Below are 15,376 nucleotides of genomic sequence, written 5' to 3' on the forward strand. Positions count from 1 at the left end.
ATGGATGGATAGATAGATATGAAAGGCACTATATGACAGATAGATAGATAGATAGATAGATAGATAGATAGATAGATAGATAGATAGATAGATAGATAGATAGATAGATAGATAGATAGATAGATAGATAGATAGATAGATAGATATGAAAGGCACTATATGATAGATAGATAGATAGATAGATAGATAGATAGATAGATAGATAGATAGATAGATAGATAGATAGATAGATAGATAGATAGATAGATAGATAGATAGATAGATAGGCAGGCTGCGGTGGGTTGGCACCCTGCCCGGGATTGGTTCCTGCCTTGTGGCCTGTGTTGGCTGGGATTGGCTCCAGCAGACCCCCGTGACCCTGTGTTCAGATTCAGCGGGTTGGAAAATGGATGGATGGATGGATGTTTATTAAGATTTGTTCTCCTGAACTTCTTCATCGTTCCTTTTTATTGCTTCATTTCTTTCCTTAAACGGAAATGAAATGTGAAGTGAGGGAGCCAACAGAACAGTGGCGGCTGCTAGCTTTTGAAACAGGGGAAGCTCATATTAGACCTTCATCATAAAATTCATTATGTTATTTGTACGTAAATTCTGCCCTCCGTTCCTTTTGCAGAAAATGGTCTGTGACCCTGTTGTACCAATTGGCCGTCTTTTCCAGGGACTTAACCAGTTTCCTCTCAATGGCCAGGAGAGCAAGGTTGCTCAAACGATCTTGGCCCATCGTGTTGCGGGTGTATGACTTGACCCGTTTTAAACAGGAGAAGCTCCTCTCTACACCTGCTGATGTAGCGCCAATTGTTGCCACTAACGACAACAGCTTGTATAGCTGAGGCATTGCACTATCCAACTCCATGTCTTTAAAAAACACCAAGAAATCACACAGCTTACCCCTGCTCCCCTGTAAGTCATGATCTGAATATAGTACTTGAAGTTCAGATCTCAGTCTCCCTGAGTCAAAGAAATGGCCATAACTTTTCAGCACACTTTCTAATGCTGTCAATCAAAAAAGGCGTTCCGCCCTTTAAACAGCTGCTCCAATCATCATGCAGCAGCCCAGCGTCCTGGCCCGCCTACTGCTCCATTCACTCCCAGAGAAGCTGAGCTTCCCTGGAAGTGATGATTTTGGTGCATTTATCCAATTACCGTCCAGCTTTTCTGCAGTGAGAAAAGCTCCTCTGTGCCCATAGAGCTCCAGTGAGGCTGGGCTTCAGGAGGGTTTAACGCACTGTGCTGCACGGAAATGTATGACAAGAAAATCACATCAAACAATCTACAATAAATACCGGATTCTGAATGAGCTAGTCATGAAGTTGAACGCGTCCTAGCGCACTTTTATTAAAACCAATATAAATATGACAGTGCATATACAGCCCCTCCTTTAACCGTCACCTTATCGTGGTGGAGGGGTTTGCGTGTCCCAATGATCCTAGGAGCTCTGTTGTCCGGGGCTTTATGCCCCTGGTAGGGCCACCCAGGGCAAACTGGTCCCAGGTGAGGGATGAGACAAAGAGCGGTTAAACAAACCTCCTATGAAGAAAAACCATTTTGGACGGCGTTTTCCCTTGCCCGGACGCGGGTCACCGGGGCCCCACTCTGGAGCCAGGCCTGGAGGTGGGGCTCGATGGCGAGCGCCTGGTGGCCGGGCCTGCACCCATGGGGCTCGGCCGGGCACAGCCCGAAGAGGCAACGTGGGTCCCCCTTCCCATGGGCTCACCACCTATGGGAGGGGCCAAGGAGGTCGGGTGCAGTGTGAGTTGGGTGGTGGCCGAAGGCGGGGACCTTGGCGGTCCGATCCTCGGCTACAGAAGCTGGCTCTTGGGACGTGGAATGTCACCTCTCTGAAGGGGAAGGAGCCTGAGCTAGTGCGCGAAGTTGAGAGGTTCCGGCTAGATATAGTCGGGCTCACCTCGACGCACAGCTTGGACTCTGGAACCAATCTCCTTGAGAGGGGCTGGACTCTCTACCACTCTGGAGTTGCCCCCGGTGAGAGGCGCCGAGCAGGTGTGGGTATACTTATTGCCCCCCAACTTGGAGCCTGTACATTGGGGTTTACCCCGGTGGACGAGAGGGTAGCCTCCCTTCGCCTTCGGGTGGGGGGACGGGTCCTAACTGTTGTTTGTGCGTATGCACCGAACAGCAGTTCGGAGTACCCACCCTTTTTGGAGTCCCTGGAGGGGGTGCTAGAGGGCATACCTTCTGGGGACTCCCTCGTTCTGCTGGGAGACTTCAATGCTCACGTGGGCAATGACAGTGAGACCTGGAAGGGCGTGATTGGGAGGAATGGCCCCCCTGATCTGAACCCGAGCGGTGTTTTGTTATTGGACTTCTGTGCTCGTCACGGATTGTCCATAATGAACACCATGTTCAAGCATAGGGGTGTTCATATGTGCACTTGGCACCAGGACACCCTAGGCCTCAGTTCGATGATCGACTTTGTGGTCGTGTCGTCGGACTTGCGGCCACATGTCTTGGACACTCGGGTGAAGAGAGGGGCGGAGCTGTCAACTGATCACCACCTGGTGGTGAGTTGGCTTCGATGGTGGGGGAGGATGCCGGTCAGGCGTGGTAGGCCCAAACGTGTTGTGAGGGTCTGCTGGGAACGTCTGGCAGAGCCCCCTGTCAGAAGTAGCTTCAACTCCCACCTCCGGCAGAACTTCGACCACATCCCGAGGGAGGTGGGGGACATCGAGTCCGAATGGGCCATGTTCCGTGCCTCTATTGTTGAGGCAGCTGACCGGAGCTGTGGCCGTAAGGTGGTTGGTGCCTGTCGTGGCGGCAATCCCCGAACCCGCTGGTGGACACCGGCGGTGAAGGATGCCGTCAAGCTGAAGAAGGAGTCCTACAGGACCCTTTTGTCCTGTGGGACCCCGGAGGCAGCTGATAGGTACCGGCAGGCCAAGCGGAATGCGGCTTTGGTGGTTGCTGAGGCAAAAACTCGGGCGTGGGAGGAGTTTGGGGAGGCCATGGAGAATGACTTTCGGACGGCTTCGAGGAGATTCTGGTCCACCATCCGGCGTCTCAGGAAGGGGAAGCAGTGCAGTGTCAACACTGTATATGGTGGGGATGGTGCGCTGCTGACCTCGACTCGGGACGTTGTGGGTCGGTGGGGGGGAATACTTCGAAGACCTCCTCAATCCCATTAACATGCATTCCAATGAGGAAGCAGAGCCTGGGGACTCAGGGGTGGGCTCCCCCATCTCTGGGACTGAGGTCACCGAGGTGGTCAAAAAACTCCTTGGTGGCAGGGCCCCGGGGGTGGATGAGATACGCCCGGAGTTCCTCAAGGCTCTGGATGTTGTAGGACTGTCTTGGCTGACACGCCTCTGCAACATCGCATGGACATCAGGGACAGTGCCTCTGGATTGGCAGACCGGGGTGGTGGTCCCCCTCTTTAAGAAGGGGGATCGGAGGGTGTGTTCCAACTACAGAGGGATCACACTCCTCAGCCTCCCTGGAAAAGTCTATTCAGGGGTCCTGGAGAGGAGGGTCCGTCGGATAGTCGAGCCTCGGATTCAAGAGGAACAGTGTGGTTTTCGTCCTGGTCGCGGAACAGTGGACCAGCTCTATACCCTTAGCAGGGTCCTGGAGGGTGCATGGGAGTTTGCCCAACCAGTCTACATGTGTTTTGTGGACTTAGAAAAGGCATTCGACCGTGTCCCTCGGGGAATCCTGTGGGGGGTACTCCGAGAGTATGGGGTACCGGCCCCCCTGATAAGGGCTGTTCAGTCCCTGTACGATCGGTGCCAGAGCTTGGTCCGCATTGCCGGCAGTAAGTCGAACCCGTTTCCAGTGAGAGTTGGACTCCGCCAGGGCTGCCCTTTGTCACCGATTCTGTTCATACCTTTTATGGACAGAATTTCTAGGCGCAGCCAGGGTGTTGAGGGGGTCCGGTTTAGTGGGCTCAGGATTGGGTCACTGCTTTTTGCAGATGATGTTGTCCTGTTTGCTTCATCAGGCCGTGATCTTCAGCTCTCTCTGGATCGGTTCGCAACCGAGTGTGAAGCGGCTGGGATGAGAATCAGCACCTCCAAATCCGAGACCATGGTCCTCAACCGGAAAAGGGTGGAGTGCCCTCTCAGGGTTGGTAGCGAGATCCTGCCCCAAGTGGAGGAGTTCAAGTTTCTCGGGGTCTTGTTCACGAGTGAGGGAAGAATGGAGCGTGAGATCGACAGGCGGATCGGTGCGGCATCCGCAGTAATGCGGGCGTTGCATCGGTCTGTCGTGGTGAAAAAGGAGCTGAGCCGCAAGGCGAAGCTCTCAATTTACCAGTCGATCTATGTTCCTACCCTCACCTATGGTCATGAGCTATGGGTAGTGACCGAAAGAACGAGATCGCGAATACAAGCGGCTGAAATGAGTTTCCTCCGCAGGGTGTCTGGGCTTTCCTTTAAAGATAGGGTGAGAAGCTCAGTCATCCGGGAGGGGCTCAGAGTAGAGCCGCTGCTCCTCCGCATCGAGAGGAGTCAGATGAGGTGGCTCGGGCATCTGATCAGGATGCCTCCTGGACGCCTCCCTGGTGAGGTGTTCCGGGCACGTCCAACCGGGAGGAGGCCCCGGGGAAGACCCAGGACACGCTGGAGGGACTATGTCTCTCGACTGGCCTGGGAACGCCTTGGGATTCTCCCGGAAGAGCTAGAAGAAGTGGCCGGGGAGAGGGAAGTCTGGGCATCTCTGCTCAAGCTGCTGCCCCCGCGACCCGACCTCGGATAAGTGGGAGACAATGGATGGATGGATGGATGCATATACAGTATGAGCATTTTCTGACATAGTAGAGGAAGCGGAGCTTCCCTTGTAGTCTTAGAGCAGTCACCACTGCAACAGAAGACCCACTAAGTCAGGGCCGCAAACTCCAACACATTTCACTCCAACCAGTTGCTTAATTAGGCGCCGAGTCTTGTTGCTAATTAAACCCGTTCTTTACTTCCGTGGCTTGTTGCTGCTCTCATTTTGCAACAGCTGACATGTCCGAAATTGTGGATTTTTCTCTTTTCTAAGAGTTCTCTTAAAATGTTTTGTGGATCTGAGCAGATCAGCATTCCTGAGAGCTTCGCTTTCCTTTATTTTCACATATTGTATGATGGACACCAGTTGTTTTGGATCATTTTGTATCTCATTATTGTTTGGCTGCTAATTAAGGAAAAAGAAACAATTAAGGGGACCGAGTCCTCAAGGACAAGTCAATTAAAATGAATTCAAAAGAAGTTAATTAGCAGCAAAAACCGGTCACTCATTAAGAAAAGGGTGAGAATGAAAACCTGCAGCCACTGAGCCCCTCCAGGACCGGAGTTGGGGTCCCCTGGTCTATAAGCATCATAATTGTATTAAAAACTGTAAGAATTCAGAATTCAGATGTCCTTAACATGAATAAAAATTTTAAAAAGTTTTGAAAGCCTTTGTAATTTCCCTGGATCTTTGTATTAATTCCCTCTAATGATGTAGTCTGATCTTCAACTACGTCACAATAGTAGACAAACACCATCATTTGAAGCTCACAAACACACAAAGAACTGGAGGAAAATGACTTGTCAGTGTCAGGGATCTACAAGGATCATGAAGAAGGTGCCCCCAGGTCTTTGGGTTTGGGCTGACGAATGATCAGGTCCTAACCTGTGTGCCACCATTCTTCTCCTTCAGGAAGACAACGCTGAGCTGGGCAGTGATTAGGCATCCCCTCAAATTCTTTCATTCATTGCTTGGATCCGTGATTACTCTGACTGAGCTAAAGTGTCGCAGGTGTGAAATCATTTTCAAGTCTTAAAGGCAGTACTGAGGAATACCACCAGTGGACAATTCAAAGTCAATAATCCGCATGTAATGGAAAAATGTCTCACACGAAGGGATAAAAAGAACATTCAAATGCCCAAAACACGGCTATTTCTGTTACCACCCAATAATTCCAGCATTGTGTTACTGTAGACCAGCTATTCAATTTTAGATCTGGGACGAGTTTCCCAAAATCGATAACTCTTAGGCTACATCCAAACTAGACATTTTTTGTTTGAAAGCACAGACATTACACTTGGGTTTTGTCTTTCACTCACAGTACCCTGCTGTCTTTTGAACCCCTGAAAATGGAGACTCTCCAGAAACCGTATCCTCGGCATTGTAATGTGGGACGTTGAGGTGTTGCTTTCCATGGCGCTTGCTGTGTCGCTTACCTGAATGAGTCCTTATTGAGTTTTGTAAAATTTGAATGCTGCATACATCCATAAAATGCCAATAACGTGCCAGCCACTACACTTTATATAAATCTCTTAGCCAGCTGCCTTGCCAACGCTGCTGGAGTTTTTCTGTTGATGTGCTACAAGCCCCATGAAGGCGAATGCCTACAGTACCCGTGTTTTCGGTTATTTTAGTGAGGTGGAGATACTTTTGTTAGCAAGGTGGCAATCATTTTCATTAAAAAAGTTTTAAAACCAAGATGTACAGTGCATCCAGAAAGTATTCCCAGCGCTTCATCACTTTTTCCACATTTTGTTATGTTACAGCCTTATTCCAAATTGGATTAAATTCATTTTATTTCTCAGAATTCTGCACACAACACCCCATAATGACAACGTGAAAAAAGTTTACTTGAGATTTTTACAAATTTATTAAAAATAAACAAACTGAGAAAGCACATGTCCATAAGTATTCACAGCCTTTGCTCAATACTTTGTCGATGCCCCTTTGGCAGCAATTCCAGCCTCAAGTCTTGTTGAATATGATGCCACAAGCTTGGCACACCTATCCTTGGCGAGTTTCGCCCATTCCTCTTTGCAGCACCTCTCAAGCTCCATCAGGTTGGATGGGAAGCGTCGGTGCACAGCCATTTTAAGATCTCTCCAGAGATGTTCAATCGGATTCAAGTCTGGGCTCTGGCTGGGCCACTCAAGGACATTCACAGAGTTGTCCTGAAGCCACTCCTTTGATATCTTGGCTGTGTGCTTAGGGTCGTTGTCCTGCTGAAAGATGAACCGTCGCCCCAGTATAAGGTCAAGAGCGCTCTGGAGCAGGTTTTCATCCAGGATGTCGCTGTACATTGCTGCAGTCATCTTTCCCTTTATTCTGACTAGTCTCCCAGTCCCACAGCATGATGCTGCCACCACCATGCTTCACTGTAGGGATGGTATTGGCCTGGTGATGAGCGGTGCCTGGTTTCCTCCAAACGTGACGCCTGGCATTCACACCAAAGAGTTCAATGGTCTGAGAGTCCTTCAGGTGCCTTTTGACAAACTCCAGGCAAGCTGCCATGTGCCTTTTACTAAGGAGTGTCTTCCGTCTGGCCACTCTACCATACAGGCCTGATTGGTGGATTGCTACAGAGATGGTTGTCCTTCTGGAAGGTTCTCCTCTCTCCACAGAGGACCTCTGGAGCTCTGACAGAGTGACCATCAGGTTCTTGGTCACCTCCCTGACTAAGGCCCTTCTCTCCTGATCGCTCAGTTTAGATGGCCGGCCAGCTCTAGGAAGAGTCCTGGTGGTTTTGAACTTCTTCCACTTATGGATGATGGAGGCCACTGTGCTCATTGGGACCTTCAATGCAGCAGAAATTTTTCTGTAACCTTCCCCAGATTTGTGCCTCGAGACAATCCTGTCTCGGAGGTCTACAGACAATTCCTTTGACTTCATGCTTGGTTTGTGCTCTGACATGAACTGTCAACTGTGGGACCTTCTATAGACAGGTGTGTGCCTTTCCAAATCATGTCCAGTCAACTGAAGTTACCACAGGTGGACTCCAATGAAGCTGCAGAAACATCTCAAGGATGATCAGGGGAAACAGGATCACGGCAAAGGCTGTGAATACTTATGGACATGGGATTTCTCAGTTTTTTTATTTTTAATAAATTTGCAAAAACCTCAAGTAAACTTTTTTCACGTTGTCATTATGGGGTGTTGTGTGTAGAATTCTGAGGAAAAAATGAATTTAATCCATTTTGGAATAAGGCTGTGACATAACAAAATGTGGAAAAAGTGATGTGCTGAGAATACTTTCTGGATGCACTGTAGTAGTGAGAATGTAGCCTTAGAGGTTAATGAGCAGTTTAACAAAGGATGCAAGTAACATAAAGTGCAATATAAATAAAATTTATTATTATTATTATTATACCAACTACTTTATCATGGGATTCCCAAAGCCTCACTTAATCTTACATTTTACAAGGGAGTGCAAAGTATTACTTTGTTCAGCTTCATAAGTTGATTGAAAAACAATTGATTGATAATCCTTTCATTATGTGGTGTCATTTTTGGTCCTTCAGTGAAATGAAAGTCATGAAAAGTAAAACGTAGTAAACATCCACCTAAATGAAAAGACAAGTGTATGTGTGTCTGTGTATCTGCATGTCCGTCTGGTTACTGTGTTTTCTGTCATTTCAACAAAAGGCACATCACAAACATGTGCAGTAATAAAATGCATTACAGGTTTCATTCCAACAGATGGTGCTTCACAAACATTAGAACTGCTTTTACGAATCCCACAGAGAAAGACGTAGCAACTGGATGGACAGATTGGTGTCGCTAAATTATAGTTTCTGTTTGGTAAGTGGGTGGGTGTGTGTGTTCATTTTGCAATGGACTGGTGCCCCGTCCATCGTTCGTTTTTGCCTTGCACCACAAACAAGCTGGGATAGGCTCCAGGGAGACCCTGGGATAGAAAATCCTGATCTGGATTAAGGGGGATAGAAAATGACATGACATGTTTGTGATGCACCATCTGTTGGAAGGATAACTGCAATGCATTTTATTATATTATGTTGGTGAATGTGTTCAATTAATACATTCATTGCAAAATACATTCCAATAGATGTTGCACTGAAAATGTTAATTCCAAATATATTAACAGCTGGATAGACAGAAATCAGCTTATCCATCTTAATAAAATTCCATTCTAATAAAACAACAACTGCCTGTGTGTCTGTGTGTGTGTCTGTGTATCTGTTTGTACAGCTGGTAGTTATGTCTGTGCTATATGCCATTTGGTATGAGATTTGTAAAAGCAGTCTCAATGTTTGTGATGCACCATCTGTGGGAAGGACAAATGCAATGCATTTTAGTATTACATGCATTACAAAATATATTTCAAAAGATGGTGCACTGTAAATGTTAATACCGAATGCATCCAACAAAGAATAATTGCTGCACAGACTGCACAGACAGAACTCAGCGTATCCACCTTAATGAAAGGATAAGTGTCTGAGTATCTGTGTGTCTGGCCAGTTACTATGTCTCTGTTATGTGTCATTTGGTATGGGATTCATAAAACAGTGCTAGTGTTTGTGACGTGTTTTCTATCAGAACAAAGAATGCAATGCATTTTATCACTACATATGTTGGAGTTGCACCATCTGCTGGAAAGACAAATGTAACGCATTTTATTACAAAAATGTTGGTTTGTTCACCATCTGTTAGAATGATAAATGCAATGCATTTTATTACTACATATGTTGGAGTTGCACCATCTGCTGGAAAGACAAATGTAATGCATTTTATTACTACAAATGTTGGTTTGTTCACCATCTGTTAGAATGATAAATGTAATGCATTTTATTACTACATATGTTGGAGTTGCACCATCTGCTGGAAAGACAAATGCAATGTATTTTATTACTACATATGTTGGTGTTGCACCATCTGCTGGAAAGACAAATGTAATGCATTTTATTACTTCAAATGCTGGTTTATGTGCCATCTGTTGCAATGACAAATGCAATTCGTTTTATTACCACATATGTTGGAGTTGCACCATCTGCTGGAAAGACAAACGTAGTGCATCTTCTTACTCTAATTGTTGGTTTATGTGCCATCTGTTGGAATGACAAATGCAATGCATTTTATTACTTCATGTATTACAAAATGCATTCCAATAGATGGTGCACCACATTGATTACTTAGGTTTTAACCTGATAGTTAACATAGCTAGTGTTATTATAATTTAATAACTAAACAGAAGAAATGTGTAAGCAGCACAACATCAATCACCTATTGTTTCTAAAACAAATATAAAAAGAAATGACAGACAACACGGATTTCTAAAGATAACAAGTGTTTATTAAGGCACACAGCACGTTTTGCAACAATGAGAAACTAGAAGAGTAGAATGAGACAGCAAAAAGAATAGGAGCCTGCGCATCCCAACCTCAGTTTTGGACACATACAGCACCTTCAGAAAATATTCCGACACCTTCACTTTTTCACATTGTTTTATGTTGTGACCTTCTGGGCACTCCTGAACTCCAAATGAAGACCTCAGAGGTCAAAGTTAGACAGTGGATTTAGAAAACATTTAGACTCCCCAGGTAAATTGCCAGTTTGTTCTAAAATCCTTTAAATTCATAATTTCAATCTAGATTTCGTTAATTATAAGGACGACATAATTTTCTCAATTTGCCAAAAACTTGAAAGATCTGACCTACTAGGTTTTTCCATAGTTGGTGAGACTTGTGTCAAGAAGATATTTCAGATTTTTGCTTTTAATAAATTCAACTTGACTGAACGTGAGAGGATCTAATGAGAAAAATGGCAGAAAAATCCCCAAATCCCTTTTATGGGCAGAGTGGTGGCACTGAGGCTAAGGATCTGCACTGGTATCCAGAAGGCTGCCGGTTCAAATCCCCGTCACTGCCAAAAGAGATCCTAGTCTTCTGGGCCCTTGAGCAAGACCCTTAACCTGTAATTGTTCCAGGGGTGCTGTACAATGGCTGACCCTGCGCTCTGACCCCAAGGGGTATGCGAAAACTAACAAATTCCTAATACAAGAAATAGTGTAAGGTGAAATAAAGACCAAAAAAAAAAATCCTGGTGTTCCATCAGACCCAAGGAGATTCCAGGCTGGAATGGCTGCCAATGGGGCTTCAGCTAAGCAATGGGTCTGAACACTGAACATGAGGGGAAAAATTAATTTAGTGCAAGGCTGTGTGAACATGTGAAGAATCAGAGGAGACCCAATTCTCTGAATTACACGACTCTCACAAGTAGGTCTGTGTCAGGACGCTCCTACCTATCGGGGTTCCAATCCAAACTGAGAAGCCTTCTTCTCCAGGGACTTCTGTTCTTAAAGGAGTCCAACCAGAAGGGGCAGAGCTTCTCTGGATGATGATGTGGGAGTGGTTCGGCTGCCCTCATTGGGCGTCTTCTTGGCACTGTGTAGGAAACATGAGACGATTCTGCTAGTGACAGCGCCCCCTCTCATCATGGAATGGTATTGCACACCTGAGCCAAGTCTGAAAGATAGAACAGCAAAATCTGAAAAATGTGAAGGGGTCTGAATACTTTCTGAATCCACTGTAGATAACACCTGGACAGGCTAGTGGCAGTTTATAAGTTGGTTTGGCATCGATTTGGTTTATGTAATCCATAAATGTGGTAAATAAATGTGATTATGTATTAATAATTTCCTTAATTCGGACAATGAATGGTGCATTTTATTTAGCAAGGATACAGGGAGCACCTCAAGTACAATGGAATGAAAGCATTCATACATAGCAGCGCATATTTTCCACGACTTACAAACTGCTAAAGAAAAGAAAATAACAGTAACAATGGTAGTGATGGCAGTCTGCCCAGAATCCAAAGCAAACCCTCTGTCCTAAGATAAAGAAATTTGACCCGTCCGACCCTCATACCCCTCTTTTAGCACAGAGATCTATCACAAAGCAGCAAGGCTACGGTGGACGTCTGATGCCACCCAGTGATTTATGAAGACAGAAGGAGTCCCATTTTCCATAAAGCTGTACATCAGACTCGTGCCGCAGTGCTGTGCGGCAGCCATACCACCCTCTGTGCCACATTGACTTCTTCTACCACACAACAGAACGACAGATGCATGTAGAAAAGTGTGATATGGGGAAAAGGTAACTGGAAGGAGTGGACGTGAGAATTCTCTGTGTTTGCTGCGACCAGAAGGTAAATGATGTAGGAGTGCAGACTTGCTGGAGCCTCACCTGATTTGTATTTGTCCCCAGCTTGCTTGTCCTCCCCTTGCCTACACGATGGGACTTGCCTCCTGGATGCCACACGCTCCTTTAGATGTGCCTGCCTGGCTGGCTATACAGGCAAACAGTGCGAAAACTGTGAGTTATGTGCCTCTTTACTGCTTTCCCCTTTGAACTCTTCCTCCTGTCACACTAATGTCACTCGTGGCTTTGGCGGGCTGCTGCGCTTTGCTCTAATTTGAGCTGCTTAGTAGGATGGTGCATGTTGAAACTGCATGTAGTCAATACACAGAGAAAACCTTCAAGGATAGAACACATTGTGTGAAACCTGTATTTAAAATTAATAAAAAAAAACAAACTCAAAGAAATGCGATTTGGGGGTCTCATACAACGAAAAGTGGGCACAATGGTGCCAAGGAAAAACAGTCCAAGGTTACCGTTCTTAATGAATCTTCAGATGAGCAGAGATCTGGTCTCCTCAGAAGATGGTCTGAAAATGAAGAGTGACTTCAGGGAGACCGGACGGAGTGGGGCTTCACACAAAAGTGTTCCTCCAGGGGTTTTAAGTTCCTCCACTCTAAGGAAACAGACAGAACAGTGTCACGCTTAATTCCTTCCATATATTTGTCCAGCATACATGTATTAAAATGCTATTGAAGCTCATACATCTGCCATATGTGCATATGTGTTAAACACGTAAAAATGTGTAAACTGTCCTAAAGGGTTTGAGGTTAGAATTTATCAAAGTGAACTGAACAATGACATGGATGACAATAAATGCACAAGGCAACTTGAAACAAAATACCAATAAACTTCTGAAACATACCACATGTAACATAACAAGCACATAAAAATCACGTCAAATAAGCAGTGCATAAAGTCCAAAGGAAATCAAGTCAGTTTATGGAGGATAGGGAAGAAAAACTCCACTCAACAGCATGTCTGGAAAAACCAAACCTCTGGTCATGGTATGCCAGACTAAAATAGCGAGTCTAAAGGGGTATCTCATTAGGCATTAGACGCCCAGCATTTGAGACAACTTTTTCATGGGCTGCAGAACGACTTGTCATTACAGCATTGGCACCAAGTGCCACATCGAGATTTCAAGAATACAAACAGAACAGAGAAGGGTTAGCAACAGCCTATAAATATCAGATTACTTAAATTTTTGTACAAGAAAGTAGCAAACATTGATGCAGTATGAACAGCTAATCAGCAGCTCTAGTCAGGGTATGCCAGACTAAAATAGTGAGTCTAAAGGGGTATCTCATTAGACATTTTCATACCTAGTTTATTTGGTACATTTTTTTAACTCTGGTGTGATTTCCCTAATAATCTGGTTCGTTTAGATGCATATGAACACACCAATAACACTCGAGTGTGAGCTAAAAACAACCAGACCAAGACCCATTGGAAAAGATGGTCTCGGTGAGGTACCAAGTGAATCCTGGAGCATGAGGTACGAACGTGATCTGACATGAGACTCAACTAACTACAGGAAATACTGCACGTTATTGGTGAAATGATGCATGCTAGGCTGTGGTAGTCACACTTAGAATCTGCTGTCAGTAATTAGGGAATTTCATTCACAACATAATGGAGTCGAGAGTTAACATGAACATTAAAAATAATCAAGAAGCTGCAAATGACTACAAGGCCCCCAGCATGTGAGATGACTTTTTAATGGGCTGGAGAACGACTCGTTAGTAGACCAGTGGCACCAAGTGACACTTTGAGATTTCAAGAAGGGGAACAAATAAGAGGAGGGTTAGTAACAGCCTATAAATTTCAGATTACTTATATTTTTGTACAAGAGAGTACCAAAGAGTGATGCAGTATGAATAGCTAATTAGCAGCTCTAGTCAAGGTATACCAGACTAAAATAGTGAGTCTAAAGGGGTATCTCATTAGACATTAGACCCCCAGCATTTGAGACAACGTTTTCATGGACTGGAGAACGACTTATCAGTAGAGCAATGGCACCAAGTGCCACATCGAGATTTCAAGAAGAGGAACAAATACGAGGAGGGTTAGTAACAGGTTGTAAATTTCTGATTACTTAAATTTTTGTACAAGAGAGTAGCAAACATTGATGCAGTATGAACAGCTAATCAGCAGCTCTAGTCAGGGTATGCCAGACTAAAATAGTGAGTCTAAAGGGTTATCTCATTAGACATTTTCATATCTAGTTTATTTGGTACATTTGTTTAACTCTGGTGTGATTTCCCTAATAATCTGGTTCGTTTAGATACATATGAACACACCAATAACACTTGAGTGTGAGCTAAAAACAACCAGACCAGGACCCATTGGAAAAGATGGTCTCGGTGTGGTACCAAGTGAATCCTGAAGCATGAGGTACGAATGTAATCTGACATGAGATTCATCTGCTGTCAGTAGTTAGGGAATTTAATTCACAACATAGTGGAGTTGAGAGTTAACATGAACATTAAAAATAATCAAGAAACTGCAAATGACTACAAGGCCCCAGCATGTGAGATGACTTTTTAATGGACTGGAGAACGACTCGTCAGTAGAGCAGTGGCACCAAGTGACACTTTGAGATTTCAAGAAGAGGAACAAATAAGAGGACGGTTAGTAACAGCCTATAAATTTCAGATTACTTATATTTTTGTACAAGAGAGTACCAAAGAGTGATGCAGTATGAATACCTAATTAGAAGCTCTAGTCAAGGTATACCAGACTAAAATAGTGAGTCTAAAGAGGTATCTCATTAGACATATTCATATCTAGTTTATTTGGTACATATTTTTTAACTCCAGTGCGATTTCCCTGAAAGTTTGGTTTGTTTAGATGGATGTGAACACACCGATAACACTCGAGTGTGAACCAAAACAACCAGACCAAGGCTCTTTGGAAATCCAATTCCATACAAATTGAATCCTGGAGCATGAGGTACAAATGTGATCTGACATGAGACTCAACTAACTAATAATACTACACATTACAGATGAAATTACACGTGCTTGGCTGTGGTAGTTACACTTAGCGTCTGCTGTTAGTAATTACGGAATTTCAGTCACAACATAATGGAGTCGAGAGTTAACATGAACATTAAAAACAATTGGGATATTGCAAATGACTACAAGACGCCCAGCATGCAAGATGACTTTTTATGGGCTGGAGAACAACTTGTCAGTAGATCAGTGTCACCAAGTGCCACATCGAGATTTCAAGAATACAAACAGAATTGAAGAGGGTTAGTAACAGCCTATAAATATCGGATTACTTACATTTTTGTACCAAAAAGTGATGCAGTATGCACAGTTAATCAGCAGCTTTAGTCAGGGTATGCCAGACTAAAACAGTGAGTCTTAAGGGGTATCTCATTAGACATTTTCGAATCTTGTTTATTTGGTGCATGACTATTTCATGGGATGGAGAACGACTTGTCAGTAGAGTAGTGGCACCAAGTGCCACATCGAGATTTCAAGAAGAGAAAC

General features: G+C 44.7%; 1 protein-coding gene across 2 annotated transcripts in view; it reads left to right on the plus strand.

The window, feature by feature from the left end:
- pamr1b (peptidase domain containing associated with muscle regeneration 1b) overlaps window positions 1-15,376 on the plus strand; it is a 214,776-nt gene that overhangs the window by 130,003 nt on the left and 69,397 nt on the right. The window contains exon 6 of one of the 2 annotated variants that reach the window (XM_051923607.1): window positions 11,943-12,050. The exons of the other annotated variant lie outside the window; for it this stretch is intronic. Coding sequence (XP_051779567.1) covers window positions 11,943-12,050 — 108 coding nt within the window. The remainder of the gene's footprint in view (window positions 1-11,942; window positions 12,051-15,376) is intronic. 2 annotated transcript variants of the gene reach the window in all.

This window comes from Erpetoichthys calabaricus, chromosome 2 (assembly GCF_900747795.2).
Source record: "Erpetoichthys calabaricus chromosome 2, fErpCal1.3, whole genome shotgun sequence".
Lineage (NCBI taxonomy): Eukaryota > Metazoa > Chordata > Cladistia > Polypteriformes > Polypteridae > Erpetoichthys > Erpetoichthys calabaricus.